Source organism: Otolemur garnettii, unplaced genomic scaffold (genome assembly GCF_000181295.1).
Source record: "Otolemur garnettii isolate 467f Iridium unplaced genomic scaffold, OtoGar3 scaffold00228, whole genome shotgun sequence".
NCBI lineage: Eukaryota > Metazoa > Chordata > Mammalia > Primates > Galagidae > Otolemur > Otolemur garnettii.
In genome coordinates this window covers 1,937,990-1,957,730 of record NW_003852623.1, presented here as the reverse complement: position 1 = coordinate 1,957,730, position 19,741 = coordinate 1,937,990, and the positions used below count along the sequence as shown (strand labels likewise).

General features: G+C 40.3%; 2 protein-coding genes across 2 annotated transcripts in view; both read right to left on the bottom strand.

Annotated features, from left to right (window-relative positions):
* BST1 (bone marrow stromal cell antigen 1) overlaps positions 1-2,114 on the bottom strand; it is a 28,996-nt gene extending 26,882 nt beyond the window's left edge. The window contains exon 1 of the mRNA XM_023508194.1: positions 2,104-2,114. Coding sequence (XP_023363962.1) covers positions 2,104-2,114 — 11 coding nt within the window. The remainder of the gene's footprint in view (positions 1-2,103) is intronic.
* Positions 2,115-6,963: 4,849 nt separating this feature from the next.
* Positions 6,964-14,413, bottom strand: FAM200B (family with sequence similarity 200 member B). Its single transcript, XM_023508192.1, has 2 exons — positions 14,328-14,413; positions 6,964-9,741 (listed from the first exon to the last, which is right to left on the bottom strand). Exon 2 carries the CDS (start codon positions 8,989-8,991, stop codon positions 6,982-6,984), a length of 2,010 nt encoding a protein of 669 aa, XP_023363960.1. The 5' UTR covers positions 8,992-9,741; positions 14,328-14,413; the 3' UTR covers positions 6,964-6,981.
* Positions 14,414-19,741: the final 5,328 nt, after the last annotated feature.

Sequence of the window (19,741 nt, the reverse complement as noted above, 5' to 3'; positions counted from 1 at the left end):
CGCGCCCCGGGACCGCCATGCAGGGACTTTGCTTCCTCCCGCTTCTTGCCTCCCCGAGTCACTTTCTCCCCTCCCACTAAGGCGGCTCCGGAGCTGACACCCCGCCGCCTTCAGTTTCAGGACTGCTCTAGGAACACCCGGGACGGCCCAGTGCCGCGGGAGGGAGCCCCAGAGAAGCGCGAGGGCGGAGAAAAGGTCAGGAGAGTTGGGTTATCGGAAGAGGACTTGCCTGGCTCCCCCTGTGACAGCTTGGCTGGATGCCCTCTTCCCCACCGCCCGATGAGAAAGGGTTTTTGTTTGCTTTAAGAAAATAACCGTCAAAACGTGTCTTTATTGAGTTCTTACTATGTGCTGAGCGCTGTTCCCTGGATTGTCACAATGTCCCTCCTGGGTTTGTAATTATCCCTATTTTACAAATAAGTCAACGCAGGGGAATTAAAGGCAGTCGGCCCTCCAAATTCGTGGCTTCCACCAACCGCAGATGGAGAATAGTCAGGGTGTAAAAAGAAGAAAGGCTGCGTCTGCATTGAACACGTGCAGACTTTTTTCTTGTTATATTTTCTTTCTTTCTTTCTTTCTTTCTTTCTTTCTTTCTTTCTCTTTCTGTCTTTCTTTCCTCTCTCTTTCTTTCCTCTCTCTCTCTCTTTCTTTCTTGAGACAGAGTCTCACTATGTCACCTTTAGTAAAGTGCTGTGGCATCACAGCTCACAGCAACCTCTAACTCTTGGGCTTATGGGATTCTCTTGCCTCAGCCTCCCAAGTAGCTGGGACTATAGATGCCCACCACAACACCTGGCTATTTTTTGGTTGCAATTGTCATTGTTATTTAGCAGACTTGGGCTGGACTCAAACCTGTTAGCCTCAGTGTATGTGGCTCGTGCCCTACTCACTGAGCTACGGGCACCGAACCTATTCTAAATCTTTCATTCTCCCAATTTAGTTATATCACAGCTTTAAATAAATCATCAGCATTTATGTTATTAAGATCTTGTATTATTCATGGCTGAGCTTATTGCATTCTCTGATGACATTGCCTTTGTTGAAAACCTTTTGTTATCCTGCAGGTAATACTTGTCTCCTTCCTCTTCCTGCCTGTTTTTTTGGTATTCTCTGTACACCTATGATGATGGTCAAACTTTCTAAAAGACATATAAACCTCTCAATGCATTCAAAAGCACCAGTCAATATTTTAGGGAATGTGTATAAGTTCTCTTTTACTTCTTTTTTTGGAGGGGTGGCTCTTCCAAGAGTTGTTCAGTTTTTTGTCCCAGTCTGAGCCGGTTGCTCTCCACTGACTGCACAGCTGTCATCCTGGTCCCTCCTTCCCCCTCTCCTGTGCAGAATGCCTGCTTCCTAGATCTCATGCCTTTTTTCTTGTTTTAAGGAGTACATCCTTCAATAGTTTCTTGAGGAGATACACAGGGACTAAACTTTTTAGTTTAGTCTTTTGCATAATAATTCAAAATGTCATTATTCTGATTGAGAATGTCCTTGGGTAGAATTCTAAATTGAAAATCATGTCCTTTCGGAATTTTGAGGACAGTGCTCCCTTGTTTCTTGTGTGGCTGTTGATGAATGTCAAACCATTTTCCTAATCCTGTTTATTCAAGCTGTCTTTTTTCCTCTCTGGAAATTTTTAAGATTTCTTTTTATACTTGAGGATTTCAAAAATGAACTTGGGGAAGGGTAGTTGTTTGTGCCATGTAATCAATGGGCCCTTTTAATCTGCAAACTCACATCTTTAAATCCTGAGAATTATTTTTTATTTTTGTAATTTCATCTCCAATTCTTCTCCTTCTGGAGTTCCTATTACTTGTATAGCAATGAATTCTCTCTCTCTCCTCTTTATTTTTAAATATTTTTCTGTCCTATTTTTGTTTGCTTTCTTTCTTACCCTTCCCTGAGCATAAATTTATCATCTTCCAACTTCTCTATTGAATTTTTCAATTATGCTATCTTTTTCTTTTAAATTTTGAGTTCTTTTTAAAAAGAAAACACTTTCCTCCCTGTTTTGTGGTTATTTCTGAGGCTATTACTACAGATGTACGCTTTGGGTTTTGTTCTTTAAATTTCTTTCTGCTAATGGCTGTGTCCTTTGAGTACCTTCTATCCATTTCCGTTCTGATGACTAGCTTTTATAAGCTCAAATAGCTGATTACTCTTGGCTGATTGTTTTTATGAACATAGAATAAACACGAGGTACTTATCAGAACCACTTTTTCAGTAGAGAGTCCTGCCATTTCCTCTTGGACAGTTTCCTTAGAGAGGAATATACCAGTATTCTTCCTAAAGGATATAAACCTGAATGCCCTCAATGGTGAGTAGACTGGGGGGATCTTACTATTTAACATAAAGATTTTCACTTATTGGTCCCCACCGCCCCCAACCATGTTGCAGTGGAGGCTCGAGCATCAGTGATGCCTGGTACCCTACTGCCCAGGGTCTCTTTAGGCAAGCCTCTCCAGGGAGCAAGTCTTCTGCTAGGGTGGGGGAAAACAAGTGTAGCTGAACAAGGTCAAGGACGACATTTTCAGACTTCGACCATTTCTTTGATTTCCAGCCCCACCTCCACTCCCTTCATCTTAGCAACAGGTGGTTCTTCCAAATCCTTCTCCTTTTGAGGGTTCTGTGGTATCAAAAACCTTTCTTCACAGCTTACACTTTCTTCCTCACTACCCAGTTTATATTTCGGTTTTCACTGGTCACCTACATTCTTATGCCTTCCTCATTTCCTTCGCACCTTTCCAAATTCTGTTGTTGACATCTCTTCTGTTCTCTTTTCCCTCATGGTTTATTCTTTTTTTCATTTTGTTTACAATCATTTTGTTTACTGTCATGGGAGGAGGTAGTTGACTTTGAGGGCAGAAGTCTTTCCTACCCTCAAAACATGACTTTCTCTTGATTTGTGATCCAACAGAAGGCACAGTGCCACTTCTCAGGCACGAACACACACACACCCTGAATCTGAGCACACCTTCAGATTTAACTGCTTGTATTCAGGAGATACAGGGGACAGACGGACAGGCTAAATGACACCACAGGCAGTCATGTAGTCACGGACTAGGGCTGGTTGCCAGTATTTGAGAGACACATTCTCAAGAGTCCCGAGCCATCTGTTAAACACAGCCAGTATTAAAAAGTTATATAAACTTACCTCAACAAACTACATCAAAAGCAAAGGTAATAAACACCTAAGATACAGCACATAATTATTTTATTACATTTTGCTAGTATCTATATTCTTGGGGATATTTACAACTATTTTATCTGTAGAGTAGAAATATTATATGAAGATGTACTACTACACATCTAAATTTTTCTTTAAAAATTTAAATTGTGGTAAAACCTACATAACATAAAGTGATCATCTCAACCATTTGGGGGTGTTGGAAGTCTCCTCCTACTGCTTTGAAGTACAAAGGGCTACAGTATTCAATCACAGGAGGGGCTCTGGGCACAGGCCCGGGACTCATGGATCGCCTCTACTACCTCAGCAGTAACCAAAAATAGAGATGGAATTATTCAGTTAAGATCTGTGTAGGAACCTCTTTTTTCATCAAGTGAGTCCCGAGGTACCATGAAGGTTTTGAAAATGTTATGCAACAGAAACACCCTCCAGTTGGACTAAGTGGGTCAGTGGGGATGAAATAAAAAGCAGTTGAGCTCCCACAGTTCCAGAGGCAGGAAACAGGCTGATAGAGCCGCAGCAAGAGGGCAGATGCAGTAAGCCAGCCAAGTCATCACAAGTCCTGGAAACCTAGTGGAGTTTGCCCAGTTGGACTTTGAAAGTGATTGGCTTGTGACTCCTTGTTGCCTTTTTTCCTCCCTTTTGGAGTGAGAATGCCCATGACTCACCCCACGCCTGACACGTTGCTGTTTCGGAGCACAGAACTTGTTTTCTAATTTCATAGGTCCTGAGATAGAATTTTGCTCCAGAATGGCTTATACTCAGAGCTGCACCAACATCTAATATAGACAGATTTGGGACTTTTGAGCTGGTTAAGATGTAGATGAGATTTTGGAATTGAGCTGATGCCGTAAGGGATTGTGGAGTGGATGAGTCTTTGCGGACCAGAGGGTAGGCTGAAAAATGCCCTTCCCAAAGATATCTACATCTTACTCCCTGAACCCTGTATGTTACCTTGCATGATAAAGGCGATTTTGTAGAAGACACATAAGTTCACAGAAAGCCCCAAAACCTCTGGGTCAGAGACACAATTTATTATTCAGAGCAAAATGAGAGCCAGGACAGCATCGCCTGTCAGCTCCCCATGCCCAGTTCCCACCGTGCGATCTGCTCAGGGCCAGGTGTTTCCTCTGTGTGCAGTGGGCAGTGCCACAGAAGAGAAACCCCAAATTTGAACAGATTCCTTTTTGGAGTCACTGGCATGTCTGCCTATCTTCCCCTGCAGAAAGAGATTGTTACTCCTGAAACAGAGGCAAATGCCTCTGGGGAGGAAGAAGAAAAGGCTTTATCTTGACTTCCCTGGGATGTCTCTAAGGGAGCAGTTATCTGCAGTTTACTGTCCCAGAATGTCTTCTTTTATTATTATTTTTTACATGTGTTTATTAGGTTTCCACTTTTTGTCTTCACAAAATTAAAAAGCCTTAAAATTTAGTAACAATGTTTAAGGACTAGAAACAAAAACCTTGTAAAGAATGAACGAAGATGAATACATTCAGAAATCAGACAATTGCATCGAAATATTAAGCAATAATAATAATGCAAAGAAAGTAACATTCACATTGTCTATTATAGAATGCCTTGACTCTGAGGTTCAGTATGGAGTCATCAGTTATCTTATTTTTCCAAAGTCTCAAAAAATAAACAACTAATATTTATAAACAAAAGTAAAAGATAATTTCAAAAAACAGATTATGCCAAATCTTACAGACAATAGAAAAAGAAGAAATAGTTCAAAATCATTCTACTTAATCTGGATACACCTGATATTAAAATTGGAGAAAACATATTATTATAAAGGGGAAATTACAAACATATTTTACTTATGAGGATACAATATCCTAAACAACATATTAACAAGTTGAATTAGAAATTGTTTAAGTAATGTACTTTGGTCAAAACTAAATCCAATTTATGTGAGTCGGTCGCTATTTTCTTTTCTTTTTCCTTCTTTTCCTTTCCCTCACCCCCTCCCTCCTTCTCTGTCTGGTCTCCCCTTCCCCCACGGTCCACTGTGTCATTAATTGTCCTCATATCAGAGCTGAATACATAGGATTCTTACTTCTCCATTCCTGTGATGCTTCACTAAGAATCATGTGTTCCACCTCCATCCAGGTTGGTACAAATGCTGCCGAATCTCCATTTTTTTAATGGCTGAATAATATTCCATGGTGTACATATACCACAGCTGACCAATCCATTCCTGGGTTGAAAGACATTTAGGCCGTTTCCATATTTTAGAGATTGTAAATTGGGCTGCGATAAACAGCCCAGTACAATTGTCTTTATAATAAAAGGTTTTTTTCCCCCTTCTGGATGGATGCCCAGTAATGGGATTGCAGGATCAAACGGGACAGAATGTCTTTTTTTATACATTCTTAATTTAGACGCAAATACCTTCTTTCAGAGGATGTGTACAGATACGTGAGCTATTCACAGAGTTATTTCCCAATACTTTATTTCAAGCATCAAAGGGGGGGGGGAATCAGTTACTTTCAATAGAAAATCTGAAAAATCAAATTTTACAATAAGGCTAGGCACGGTAGCAGATGGAAAAGAACTGCTGTCCCTTATGATTTTAAAAAGGCATGCTAAGAGCATCACCTGGTGTGGTAAGGAAGTACACAGGGGGGCAGAAGTTGGAATCAGTTTGAAGCATATCATACAATGTATGTTGCTTAATCACCAGCGACAATGCGAGGAAGCAACATCCATCAACGCCATTTTTTAACGTCAATAGAAGTTATCTGACAAAGTCAGATTTAAAAAATAAGAAGACATCTGCCGCACATTCATTATTTCTGGGAACCTCACTGCAAACTGGAGGTGTTAGGTATCACTGACTCCTTTGCTCTTTATCAGCGTGTACTGAACACCCACTTACTATGTTTCATGCAAACAGACATGGAACACTCATTCTAGGGTAGCAGGGTAACAGTAACCAAATAAAATCATTCCAAGTTACAGACTACAAAGAACACAAAGAAATAAAAAGAATGGAGGACTTACCCTGAAGTGGTTACTTTACAAAAGTAACACTTAATTCAGGCTTTAAGAATTTAAAATAGTAGCCAGACTAAGTCTTTGAAAATCTAATTCAGAACACCTCTCTCCTCTGCTTACATCCTTCAGTTACTCTTTATTTTACTAACAAAAAGTCAGAGTCCCTGGCACCAGTCCCATATACTGAGGGTGGTGGGTTCAAATTTGGCCCCGGCCAAACTGCAACAAAAAATAGCCGGGCATTGTAGTGGACGCCTGTAGTCCCAGCTACTTGGGAGGCTGAGGCAGGAGAATCGCCCAAGCTCAGGAGTTGGAGGTTGCTGTGAGCTGTGACTCCGCAGCACTCTACCAAGGGCAATAAAGTGAGACTCTGTCTCTAAAAAACCCCCCAGAGTCCCAATAATGGCCTCAGAGTCCTTCACAATTTGGTCCTCCAATACTTCCTTAGCCTCCCTTTTTGCTACTCTTTCCATAGCAATTTTTTTCTTTTGAACACTATAAAACCCTCTTATGTTTACTGTTTCTCTCTCCTTGCCAGGATATAAGCTCCACCACAGAATGATCTTGGTTTTGTTCACTCTTACATCCCAGTGTCTCTGGAATGGCTCCTGGCCTCAAACAGATGTTCATTAACATTTTCTTCAATGAACATGTATCACAGTTTTATTATTTAAATATGACAAACATTCAAACACAACAAAGGCATCGCATACAATGCTATATTAACATTTAAATGACATAGAAAAATACTACAGAATAAGAAATACAAAAGCAAATATTGGGTAACATTTTATTTAATATGGTGGGTGTGCCTGCCTGTTCATAAGTTCATTCCAGTCCGGAACACAGGAAGATAATGCCACCCGCATATCTGCTGCGCCACTCAACCCATTTCTTTCCTTTGTTTTTAACTGGGTTAAGATAGAAAATCCTAGTTCACACAGACTAGTTGTTGTGAAGGGTAGTAAGAGGAGGACACTCTTTCTACTGAGCAAAGGAAAGTCTTCCTTTATCTTAATCCAAAATGCAGATAAACTTAATGTCTCATAATCATTCCTCAATGTACATGAAGAACTAAGCTGCAATAATTCATTTTCCTCTTCAGGTTCCAAGTTCAGCTCAATTATTGACTCAGGGTTTCGAAAAGCAAATGGATCCTTCACCCAACTGTTTTCCCTTAATATTTCAAATTTCTCTTCGGGAAAGAAATGGCTAAAAGTTTGAGATAGAGATGTGAGATGCACCAGTATCTCTAATTTTATTTCTTTCAAAACATTTTCATTAATAATATTCTCTTCGATATGTTGCAAAAATCTTGGAAACATGTAGTAACTAGGACGGTTACTTTTGAGCCTGGCTTGCCATAACAATAATGTCTTTTGGAATCCTTGGATGCGTTCAACATGCTGGAATATGTCACTGTTTTTCCCCTGTAGTTTTAAACTCAGTTCATTAAGAATGCCAAAAATATCGGTTAAATATGCCAATTTTGTGACCCAAATATCATCTTCAAAAATATTTGCCAAATGAGATTTCTTTTCAATTAAAATCACATGAATCTCATTCCTGAGTTCATAAACCCTGCTTAGTATTTTCCCTTGAGACAACCAACGGACTGTGGTATGATACAGTAAGTGGGTGTGGTTAGTTCCGATCTCAGAACAAAATGTTTCAAGAAGTCGGCTATTGAGTGAGCTTCCTTTAATAAAATTAACAACTTTCACCGCATTTTTTAATACTTCCACAAGATTCTGTGGCATTTCTCTGGACGCCAGCCCTTCACGATGTATAAAACAGTGATTCCACACGGCACCTTTGTTACTAACTTCTAGCAATTTTTTAATTAGCCTGCTATGTTTTCCAGTTATGCCTGCTGTGCCGTCACTTGTAATTCCTTTACAGTTTTTCCAGTTTAACTTATACTGACCAACAATGCACTTTTGTAACTCTGTAAAAATATCTACTCCACTTTGGTGTGAGGTTAAATTTAAAAAACACAAAAAATCCTCCAGAAAGTCATCTTGCCACGCATACCTGACATACACTAAAAGTGTTGCACAGCTTCCAGTATCGGTGCTTTCATCGAGCTGGATTGCAAAATCTATACCAGACTGTAACCGGGTAAGAAGCATTGTCTCTAAATGCTCTGCAATAGTACAAATTCGAAGAGATACTATGTCATCCTCAGGTATAGTTCTTAATTTATCAGCTGATTTATCATCAAAAATTGTACGCACTATATCCAAACAGGCTGGAAGAATAATTTTTTCGGCAGCTGTAGGAGCCATTTTCTCCTTTGCCACACGATATGCGACTAAATATGATGATAACAAGGCTTTCTCACTGACGGGAGGAGAACAACTAAGAAACTGTTCTTTCTCACTAACAGGAGGAGAACAACTAAGGAACTGGGTGGATAACTTTATGTCTTTTTTCTTTCTTTGAAAATATTCAAGAGGCTTACCAGCAAGTTCAGCATGCTGAGTTTCTAAGTGCCTTTTTAATTTTGAAGGCTTTAAACTTTCATTTGCAAGAATATTATTACAAATAACGCACTGAGGTCTGTCATTTTCAAAGGGTTTTTCACATTTGACAAAACCGTATTTTAAATAGTCTTCGTTATAACGTCTTGAACTTACTTTTTTCTTTTTGAAACGTGGCTCAAATGAAGTTTGTAGATTAAAGTCAATGTTTTTCTCAATATCGTCACTATTTACACTTCCAGACCCAACAGCTGAACTTGAACATGTTTCCACATATTTCATTTCAATATTCCTCTTTCTTTTAATAAAGAAATGATCCATTTTAACAGTAATATGTTCCAGTTTGATTAAAATCTCATAATTGCCACTGAGTCAAAAAAGAAAAAAACTAACACATATAAATATAACCTATATAACATCTTTTAAAAAAAGTTTGTAGCTGCATTTCAGTTGAATATCTCAGACTCCACATCCTGATACAAGTCGTGATCATATAAAACCAGACTATACAACATGAACTTTGCTGTCATGAAAACCAGGCGAGACACCTGGGAGCAAATGATGGAAACTCCTTTCTCAGACAACAAGCCTTCTAGTCATCATAGTCCCTCCATCAAATACCTTCTCACATAGTGAAACTGACCTCAGTATTCCTTGTAATGCACGTAATTCAGGCAAAGGATGCTGATATTATATATATATTTTTAAAAAGAATGTTCACTGTGACTCACAGAATTGATTTCACAGCCCACTAGTGGGTCACACACAGTGAGAAGAACATTGACACAGAGACATCTGTGCCCTCAGCTGTGTTCATGGTTTGAGTATGTCTGCTTGATGATGGAAGAACCCGGCTGATCTGCTAGACTGCTGCCTTATACAGGAACGCCTCGAGATGGTAGGAATATATCTTAGATTTTCATTCCTGATACTTTTTGATAGGAAGAACTTTTAAGAGCGCCAGTTATGGTCTGATCTAGTAAGGATCCAATGAGGTTTTTCATGGCTGGGTCAACTATCAAGTCAGAGCTCATATATGTTTATGGAACTTTCCTGGCACGCCTTCTGGACCTGGGAATAAGACCAGAGACATGAAATTAAAGGATCACAACACGAAGTGATATTATTGCCAACTATGGGGACCTTTATGATGCCCAAGATCATGGGTGGTGAAGTGGAAAGCCTACAGCTCTTCTCATCACTATCTTGTATGGACTTAGGCATATTTCTCTAAGGCCAACCACCTAATTGAGATTGGTAAACGGAAAAATGATTTCATTAAAACCTGTAAGTCATTATCAGGAGTTATAAAATACATTAGCAAAACTGAATACAGCAAACCATGAAGGAGCACAGCTTATTTACCACAAATACTTCCTTTTAGATCGGCCATGCCCATTTTGGTCATGCCTTTCTGTAAAGTACATACTGTAGTGCCCTCTTTAATCTCAGGATATAGGAGTTTTATGACCGTAACACAGTACTTTCAACCCTTCTTTACATAGCTTTCCAAGAAATTATCTCCATTTAAGGGGTGGGAGGAAGTACTCACATTTATTGTAGCATTTATTAAGAATTTGAAGGCGGCCCCTGTGGCTTAAGGAGTAGGGCACCAGCCCCATATACTAGAGGTGGCAGGTTCAAACCGGACCCCAGCCAAAAAAAAAGAAGAATTTGACATGTTGGATGGTGCCTGTGGCTCAGTGAGTAGGGCACTGGCCCCATATACTGAGGGTGGCAGGTTTGAACCCGGCGCTGGCCAAACTGCAACAAAAAAAATAGCTGGGCATTGTGGTAGGCACCTGTAGTCACAGCTACTTGGGAGGCGGAGGCAAAAGAATCACCCAAGCCCAAGAGCTGGAGGTTGCTGTGAGTTGTGATGCCATGGCACTCTACCTAGGGTGACAAAGTGAGAATCTGTCTCTAAAAAAATTAAAATTAAAAAAAAAAAAGGAATTTGACATGTCTTAACTGTGGTAATACTACACTTTTATTAAGACTGTACTAAATATATTTTCTGTATTCTTGATGCTCTGGCATCTGGGTAAGGCCTCAATGACTGGGAAGGTACAGTAACTCCAAGAGTTAGCTAATTCCTACTGCAAAATAACTAATCCAGAACACACTTACCTCTCAGACTCTTATACTCCTGGTCAATATTCCCATGCTTAATCACCCCAGGGCTAGGTACCAGGGAACTAAAGATAGCTAGCTCCTATGGCCCAGAGCCACAAAAATTATCTAAAACAGCCAATCCTAAAGCTGTTTAAGGCTGCTTACCCTGCTTTGACCATTTCTTCCCAAAAAAACCAAATAAAGGCCTTGCTGCAATTCCCAGTGCACTTCCTCTGCCTACTGACCCTGCTGTTTCCAGGCAGGTGCCCCTGCATGGTGTGGGGTGTTGTGCCTCCTGTTACTGGAGATTTGTTAGTATAAACCTTTCTTCCATCATAACAGTCATTTTCACATCTGCATATCTTATTATACTTGATTGGAAAAAATCCTGAGCAAATTTTAAAACACTGTTATTTTGTATTACTTCTTTGGCTACAAAATTCTATAGTGTGACCCTAACACTCTTTCCCCATAAGGTTTGGTGTACAAATTTTGCAGATCATGAATTCTTGTAGGAAGTCAAAGTGTCCAATGTTTTAACTATGGCTAAGTAGCTAGAGATTTGCACACTTTAAAAGGTATGCAACTGGAAGAGAATTCAGGACTGGGTGGAGGCCTTTGACTCAATCTTGGTTAGATGTTTACCTGAAAGATGAAATATTCCAAATAGTCAATATTGGTCTTGCCTATAATCCAGCTACTCAGGCAGCTGGGGCAGGAGGATTGCTTAAGTCCAAGAGTGACTATCGAGGGTGACAAAATGAGACTCTGTCTCCAAAAACAAAACAAACAAACAAAAGAGATATACTCAATGTAAATCAGAGCCTAAATATACCAAAACATGATCAAGTATACCAGTGTGAGTCCACAACCCAGACTGTGGACTGCTGGGACAGGACCCTTCTGGCCAAAGTTTCAAAGACCAATACACATGCACACTGAAACTTAAGATGTGTGCACTGGCATTGATTGCTGTGGATATATGACCATACTTCAGAGTAATAATTCTCTGTATTCCTTTACTCAGGAGAGAATTCCAATTAAAGTAACCAAATACTTGTAGGTCAAAGTTTCTCCCATACTGAGGTACATTCACATGGTCATGTGACATGGTTTCAGGTTAGTAATTTTGTACAAATAACTCTTTTTATCCGTGTATCCCTAGAATAGTGCTTGTCCTGGTAGGTACTCAATAAATGGGAAAGAACAAATGATAAAATTAATGACACCTATAGTAAACTGTACATCATATATTCTATTTTTATCAGAGTCAGTGAAAATAAGTCATCAAACTGTATCTGGACAATTTGGCAATATATGATGAGACAAAGGCTAATACAACATAATCCTTCAACTCAGATCATTCAAGATTCTATTTCAAAATAAAGTGCTTAAAATGTTAAGAAATTTAAACAGTCAGGCGCGGTGGCTCACGCCTATATAGCCCTCTGGGAAGCCGAGGCAGATATATTACTTGAGCTCATGAGTTCAAGACCAGCGTGAGAAAAACAAGACCCCGTCTCTACTAAAAATAGAAAAACTGAGGCAAGAAGAGCTGGAGGTTGCTGTGAGCTACGATTCACAGCACTCTACCCAGGGCAACAGCTAGAGACTCTGTTTCAAAAAAAAAAAAAAAAAAAACAGATGTAATATTAGAAACAAGAAACAATCCTATAAAAACATATGTAAGCTACCTTTAGATTTAGCTTATATAGCTTAATACCCAAGTCTACATGAAATAAGAAACTTGAATTAAAAATAAATCATATTTATATTACCATATGTATGGATCACTACCCTTTTAGACAAAGCAACTGTCTTTTAATCATTGTTTTTTCACATTTTTACTCTTTACATTTCAACCCAATCACCACTTGAGAGTCTAGAGTTGTTTATGCTTCGGTTACTATTGTACTAAAAAAGTATTCTTGATAGGCTTACTCACCATCCTAAATTAGACAATTCACTTCTAGTAAAAGCAGTGGCAGTGTGTTACACTACAGACCTGGTAGATGGGGTGACAGAAGCATGGGGAGGTCCTTTTTTAACTGAAATAGGATGCAAGGTATCAGCTAAGTAGGGAATAGAAGTAGAAAATGTACCAAGTTTAACAGAAGAAAGTACTAAATAATTGTCTAAGAGTGCAGTAATATGAACAGACTATGAAGCTGTCTTAGGATTTTATGTAAATCTTCATGTGTGTCTTACTTGCCTAATGCAATGATCATTATTATTATGAGGCTTGATAGTCTGTAATCTCCTGTCATTAATCTTTTACACCTTAGGACATGTCTCCAGAGTGCTATGAGCATCATCTTCTAAAAAATGCAGCTCTGATGGGTTTCTTGCTGAAAAGCATCTTATGGCTCTGAATTTGTGCAAACTCCTCAGGGGTAATATTCTTTAAGTCAGTGGTTCTCAACCTTCCTAATGCCACGACCCTTGAATACACTTCCTGTGGGTCCCGACCCACAGGTTGAGAAACGCTGCTTTAAGTGTAAACCTTTTCTTTCTAGGTTTCTCTTTCATCACATTATCCGTGTACATTCTACATTTTCATCTCTCAAACTATGGACGCTCTTGAAATTTTTCATGTCCTTTCATGTCTCTGGTTCATTCTGCCAAGTATTCCCTTTGCCTGGAACACCCTTCTTGCCTTCTTAATCATTTGAAATCGTATCCATTCTTTATGATTTAGCTCAAATGCTACAACAGTCATTCGTTCAACTGACATTTAAGTGCCTAAAGCGTGTCAGGCACTGAGGATACAGAACAGAAAATGGATAGTGATATATTAATATAACAGACTACCCATTTAACAAATCTTAAAAACATTAAGAAACAAGCTAGCTTCAAAAGGTTACATACATTACTGATTGTTTTAAATTATTTAAAAAAAACAGCGCTGTATTTCAAATTAAAATTAAAACATAAAGGTGCTTGAGAGAATGGCTACTTTGGGCAAGAAGGAATGGGGCGTAGCGGACATAGGGCTTCAATTACTTAGATAAATGTTTACTTTTCCAATTTAGTGGTATAATGTTATAGTTCTGTTTCTCTTTTGTCTTGCCAAAAATAGCCGATTTTAAAGAAGGATTTATAAGGCTTGATGCCTTCCTCAAATGAAGTCGATTTTTAAAAAGGATTTATAAGGCTTGATGCAAACCTGCCATACAACCACTAACAGACATACCTCGCGTCTCTAGCACTCCCCTTTGTTTCCTGGACTGACGTTAAGTACGCCAGGCCTGAAGAGGATGAACGGCCAGGTACCGGGTTTAGAAAGGTTAGAACTTAACCTCCTTCCTAGCAGATTCCTGCCTGGTTCCCTCCTCTCCTCCCGGGCCCCAACTAGGACTTCCAAGAGCTCAGGCCCAGCGCCTTCGGCCGACCCGAGAACGCGTCCCTTCGGATCCCGAGCGCTGCCCCCCTCATCCACTTCCAATTCGTACCCCGAGCAAAACCTGGTTGTGATTCCAGCAACGAACCCGTAACGTCTCGCCTTAGCGGACCCGTCAGAGGCTGCCTTTCCTTCTCCTCACCTGCAGCCCATCCTCCACGCCCCAGCCAGGCCCAGGCACCGAAAGCCTCACGTCTCTCCGGTGGAAAGTCAGTCCCGCTCGCCGCCCATTCGCGCTGTAACACCACTTCCGGCCTGACCTCAGGCACCCCGCATTCCGGGCGGAAAAGGGCTGGGTCGGCCCTCTGCGCATGTGCGAAGCCCATGGGCCGGGCGGTGGCAATACCACGCTCCACCTCTCGTCGCTCTCGCGGCGTTCTCGCGAGAGTGCGTCCTCTCGCGGTAGTTATTTAAACGCTCCGGCGGTAGCCACGCCGTGGGGTTCCCTGAGGTCGGCTCGCTGGTGTCCGGGACTTTCTGTGGGGACCTCCGCCTTCCGGTGAGGTGCCAGGTGCAGCTGAGCGCGGGCGGGGCTTGTCCCGGGAGGGTCTGGGCGCCATGGGAGCGAAAAAGAGGCCACTGTGGGTTAAGGAGGCCTTTCGGATGGCGCAGCAGCCGCACCAGTGTCGGGCGAAGCTGGTGGTGGTAACGCAGTGTACTACTGCAATAAAGTAGTAATAATAATGCCCCGTACTGTAATGTACTGTAAAAGTTACAGACACTGTCGTGCTCTTTATTTTAATTCCTAGGCTAATAGCAGTGCTACATTTATTTTGATCTTATAATCAAATTAATAATCACCTTTCCATTTCAGTAATCCCTGCGCTGCTTGGTAATAATTGATACTCTCATTGGAGCGCTGTCTTTCGTCCATTGTTTCCACTTTATCCTTTATAATTATTCCTGTATTTGAGCAGCTGAAGCGTCATGCTTCCCCTATGAATGATGATATCTGGCCTTTCTCTGAATGTCCAAGTGCATAATTATTTGTATTCCACTGTAATCACCTTTCTCTTCGCCGCATGCTCAGCTGGACTTGCTTTGGAGGCGTGGTCCTAAGGTCGGAAGGGTAAACAGACTCACAAAATCAAATGAAAACGTTAAGACAGCAGGGATGCTGTGCACAAGTGACAGTATCAACAATGAGACTAGCTGGTGGCTTAAAGATGCTTCACCAACAAACCGCTTCTGCCACGTGGGTTTGTTTCCCTGCACAGGAGAAACTAGTTCTCAGATTATTATTTTAATTCTTTAGTTATCCTTATTGGGAAGCTGTTTGAAAGTATGGAACACTTTTAAGTTTGGTCATCTCTAACCTAGGGACTGCCTGTAATTTGTTATGGCAACCCTATCAAATTAATACAGTTAGAATTGCTAGATGGAAGGGTTTTATACATATTTAGCTTTACTAAGTAATTCTGATATTTTTCTAAAGCAGTTGGACCAATTAACATTCTTACTAGCAGTGAATAAGAATTTTTTTTTTTTTTGAGACAGAGTCTCACTGTGTCGCCCTAGATAGAGTGTAGTGAGGTTACAGCTCAAAGCAACCTCAAACTCTTGGGCGATTCTCCTGCCTCAGCCTCCCAAGTAGCTGGGACTACAGGCGCCCACCACAAGGCTCAGCTATTTTTTGTTGTTGTTATTGAAGTTGTCATTGCTGTTTAGTTGGCCCAGGCCAGCCTTGGTGTATGTGGCCGGGAAGTAACCACTGTGCTACGGGTGCCAAGCCTTGAATAAGAATTCTTGCCAAAACCTTACTTATATTGTCAGCCTGCCTAGTGAAACAAACTCTTGTCATTTCAGTTGTTTTTTCCCGATAACTAAGAGTTGAATGCCTTTATATGTTTCTTGTTTCTTTATCAATAAAATACCCCATATCTTTTGTCTACTTCTCTGTTGTGCTTTTTTTCCCCCGATGGGTGGAGCTGATTTTAATAGAAGTTAGATTGATATGTCTTTTCCTTTAATGTCTTCTTTCCTGATGTAAGAAATTCTTCCAGACCTCCAGAGTGAACGAATATTCTCTCATATTCCTTTCTGAATGTTTTACTTTTTACATTGGATACTTAATGTCGCTGGAATTGATATTTTTAAATATTTTGTTTGAGTTAGATATATAGTTTCATTATTACCCCCTCCTTTTTTTTTTTTTTTTTGAGGCAGAGTCTTTCTTTTTCAGGGCAAATTAAATTTGCCACGCTTTCCATACTTTGCCTAATAGGCTCACCATCAGTAAACAGTTTTGGTTATTTTGCTATTCAGTATGCTACCACATAGATAGTTTTTTCAGTGGAATCCATCTGAGTTGTAGCTTTATTTTCCTTTTTGAGACAGAGTCTCACATTGTCACCCTCAGTAAAGTGCTATGGCGTCATAGCTCACAGCAACCTCCAATTCTTGAGTTCAAGCAATTCTCTTGCCTCAGTCTCCTAAGAGACTACCGATGCCCACCACAACACCGGTCTCGCTCTTACTCAGGCTGGTTTCAAACCTGTGAGCTCAGGGCAATCCACCTGCCTTGGCCTCCCAGAGAGCTAAAATTACAGGCATGAGCCACTGCGCCCAGACCCTCTGAGTTGTAACTTTTAAACAAACTTTTTGTTTGAGAAGACAGACTTTTTTCAGTTCCACTGCTTTGTCCTTATGACACAGTCCTTCATACGTATTGAATTTAGCAGCATGTTTTTGTATATAATGCCTTTTCAAATTACAGTCTTTGAGAACTTGCACAAATTCCTTACAAATTAAGCAGAGTGCCTTACTATTTGCCTTGACCAAAAAATAGTCATCTGTGAACAATAGTCATTGTTCACTTTTCATTGAACAATTCTCGTTCATCTGTAATTTTTCTTTTTTTGGTTTTTGTTTTCTTTTGAATCATTGTAGAAGCCATACTGGGATTAAAAAAATAATATTAGATAAGGGACTACATTCCCTTTTATTGTAACAATTGATAGGAAGATAGGAAGTAAGGTTTGGTGATGTATGAGGTACCACGGAGAAGTGGAAGTACCCTAAATAATCAAATAAGGGCTCGGCACCTATAGCTCAACCCGCTAAGGTGTCAGCCACGTACACCTAAGGTGGCGGGTTCGAATCCCCAGCCCGGACCCGCCAAACAACAATGACGGCTGCAACCAAAAAATAGCCGGGTGTTGTGGCGGGCGCCTGTGGTCCCAGCTACTTGGGAGGCGGAGGCAAGAGACTCGCTTGAGCCCAGGAGTTGGAGGTTGCTGTGAGCTGTAATGCCACGGCACTCTACCCAGGGGGACAGCTTGAGGCTCTGTCTCAAAAAAAAAAAAAAAAAATAATCAAATAAGAATGCTTACCTGGGCAGTGCCTGTGGCTCAGCGGGTAGGGCCCCATATACTGAGGATGGTGGTTTGAACATGGGCCCAGCCAAACTGCAGCAACAATAGCCAGGCGTTCTGGCCAGCACGCTTGACAACCTTGTAATTGAGTTCCACCAAAGAATCACAAAATAAGCCCTGAAATGTTTTAAGTAAGTTTACAATTTTGTGTTGGGCCTTATTCATAGCCATCCTGGCTGCATGTGGCCCATGGCTCCAAAAACTTAAAAAAAAATTAATGGAAAAACGCTATAGAATAGAGATGTAAAGAAAGAATATTTTATACAATATTTTATACAATGTGTTTATGTTATAAATAAGTAGTAATGCAAAAGAGTCAGCTGGGCGTGGTGGCTTACGCCTGTAATCCTAACACTTTGGAGGCCGAGGTGTGTGGATTGCCTGAGGTCGCAGGTTTAAGACCAGCCTGAGCCAGAGTGAGACCCTGCCTCTAAAAATAGCCTGGCATTGTGGAGGACGCCTATAGTCCCAGCTGCTTAGGAGGCTGAGGCAAGGAAGTCACTCGAGCCCAAGAATTTGAAGTGGCTGTGAGCTATGACACCAGGGCACTGTACTGAAGGTGATAAAGCATGACTGTCTCAAAAAAAAAAAAAAAAAAAGACAAAAATACAAAAGAGTCAAAATGTTTAAGTTTGTGAAAGTTACAGTAAGCTAAGGTTGATTTATTACTGAAGGAAAACATATTGCTTTATAAACTTTGTATATCCTAAGTGTCAAGTGTTTTTAATGTTTGCAGTAGTCTTTATTTTTTGTTTTGTTTTTAAGAGACAGAGTCTCACTCTGTTGCCCAGACTGGAGCGCAGTGGCATGATCATAGCTCACTGCAGCCTCAAGCTTCTGGGCTCAAGCTGTCCTTCTGCCTCAGCCTCCTGAGTAGCTGTGACGGTAGACACAGACTGCCATACCCGGCCGTTTAAAAGAATTTATATTACCTAGCAATAGATTTTCTATCCCTGTAAATGTAGCCATGGACTGCATATGCATATGCAACCCTCTTCGCATGAGGATACAACACTGTGTTTTTACTGTACCTTTTCTATGTTTAGATACCTGCTGTTCCAGTATCCTACAGAACAGTAACATGCTGGACTATCTGTAGCCCAGAAGCAGTAGGCTAGGCTATACCACACAGCCCCGTCTAGGATTTTGTAAGTATAGTCTGTGGTGTTTGCACAATGACAAAATTGCCTAATGACACATTTCTCCGCATGTACCCTGTCATACACATGACATCCTATATTAAGTGACCTTGCTACACATATCTGACAAACCAAATGAGTTAGGCAGCTGTCTCAACAAGCTTGATTGTGAAATTTGCACAGACTTGCTTCTAAATAAGTATCGCTTCTAAATGTTCTGCATTGGTAAAAAGTAAATGAGCTACTGTATTATCGCTCGATACAGTTTTTAGTTAATTACCTGAGTGTACAGAGTTGTACATGTGATAGCCAGACATACTGGAAGAATACATGTGAGTTGTTTTCTGTCCGATAATAACACTTTAATGATGAGAATAAGGCTTTGTCACTAACAATCGGGGAAGAACTAAGAAATTGGGCCGGGAGCATTTTTTCAGCATGTGGTCTCTAAGTAGCTTTTTAATTTTGGAGCTGTTAAGGCTTTATTTCAAGAATATTATTGATACATTTAATAAACTCATGTATTAAATTATCTTCTTTATAATCTTTTGTACTTTCCTTTTTTCATTTTAGAATGTGGTTTGAGGTCAGAATTTCTTGTTTAAACTCAACAATCTTCTCCACGTTGTCACTTATTTGACATCCCTGATCTAGCAGTTGAACTTGAGCACCATTTTTACCTCATCATTGTGTTATTTTTAAGTAGAATGTAGGTATCATTTGTAGTAGTTTAATTAAAATGTTACAGGTTATAAATTCAAATATCACGATAGGTAATGTGCTTTGACAAATGAATTGAACATTTGTATCTGAGACTTTTTTGTCTTCATAATTCATTTCACTAGCAGAAGAAACTCCTTCAGACACTACATTACAACGAATTGAATTGTATTAACCAAAAATGTGACTGTACAGTCATTGGCTTTCCTATTTATTTATTTATTTATTTATTTTTTTTGAGACAGAGCCTCAAGCTGTCCCCCTGGGCAGAGTGCCGTGGCATTACAGCTCACAGCAACCTCCAACTCCTGGGCTCAAGCGAG

Bases quoted from the DNA above. Each gene is read 5' to 3' on its own strand.
- FAM200B (XM_023508192.1), bottom strand. From the start codon at position 8,991: ATGGATCATTTCTTTATTAAAAGAAAGAGGAATATTGAAATGAAATAT.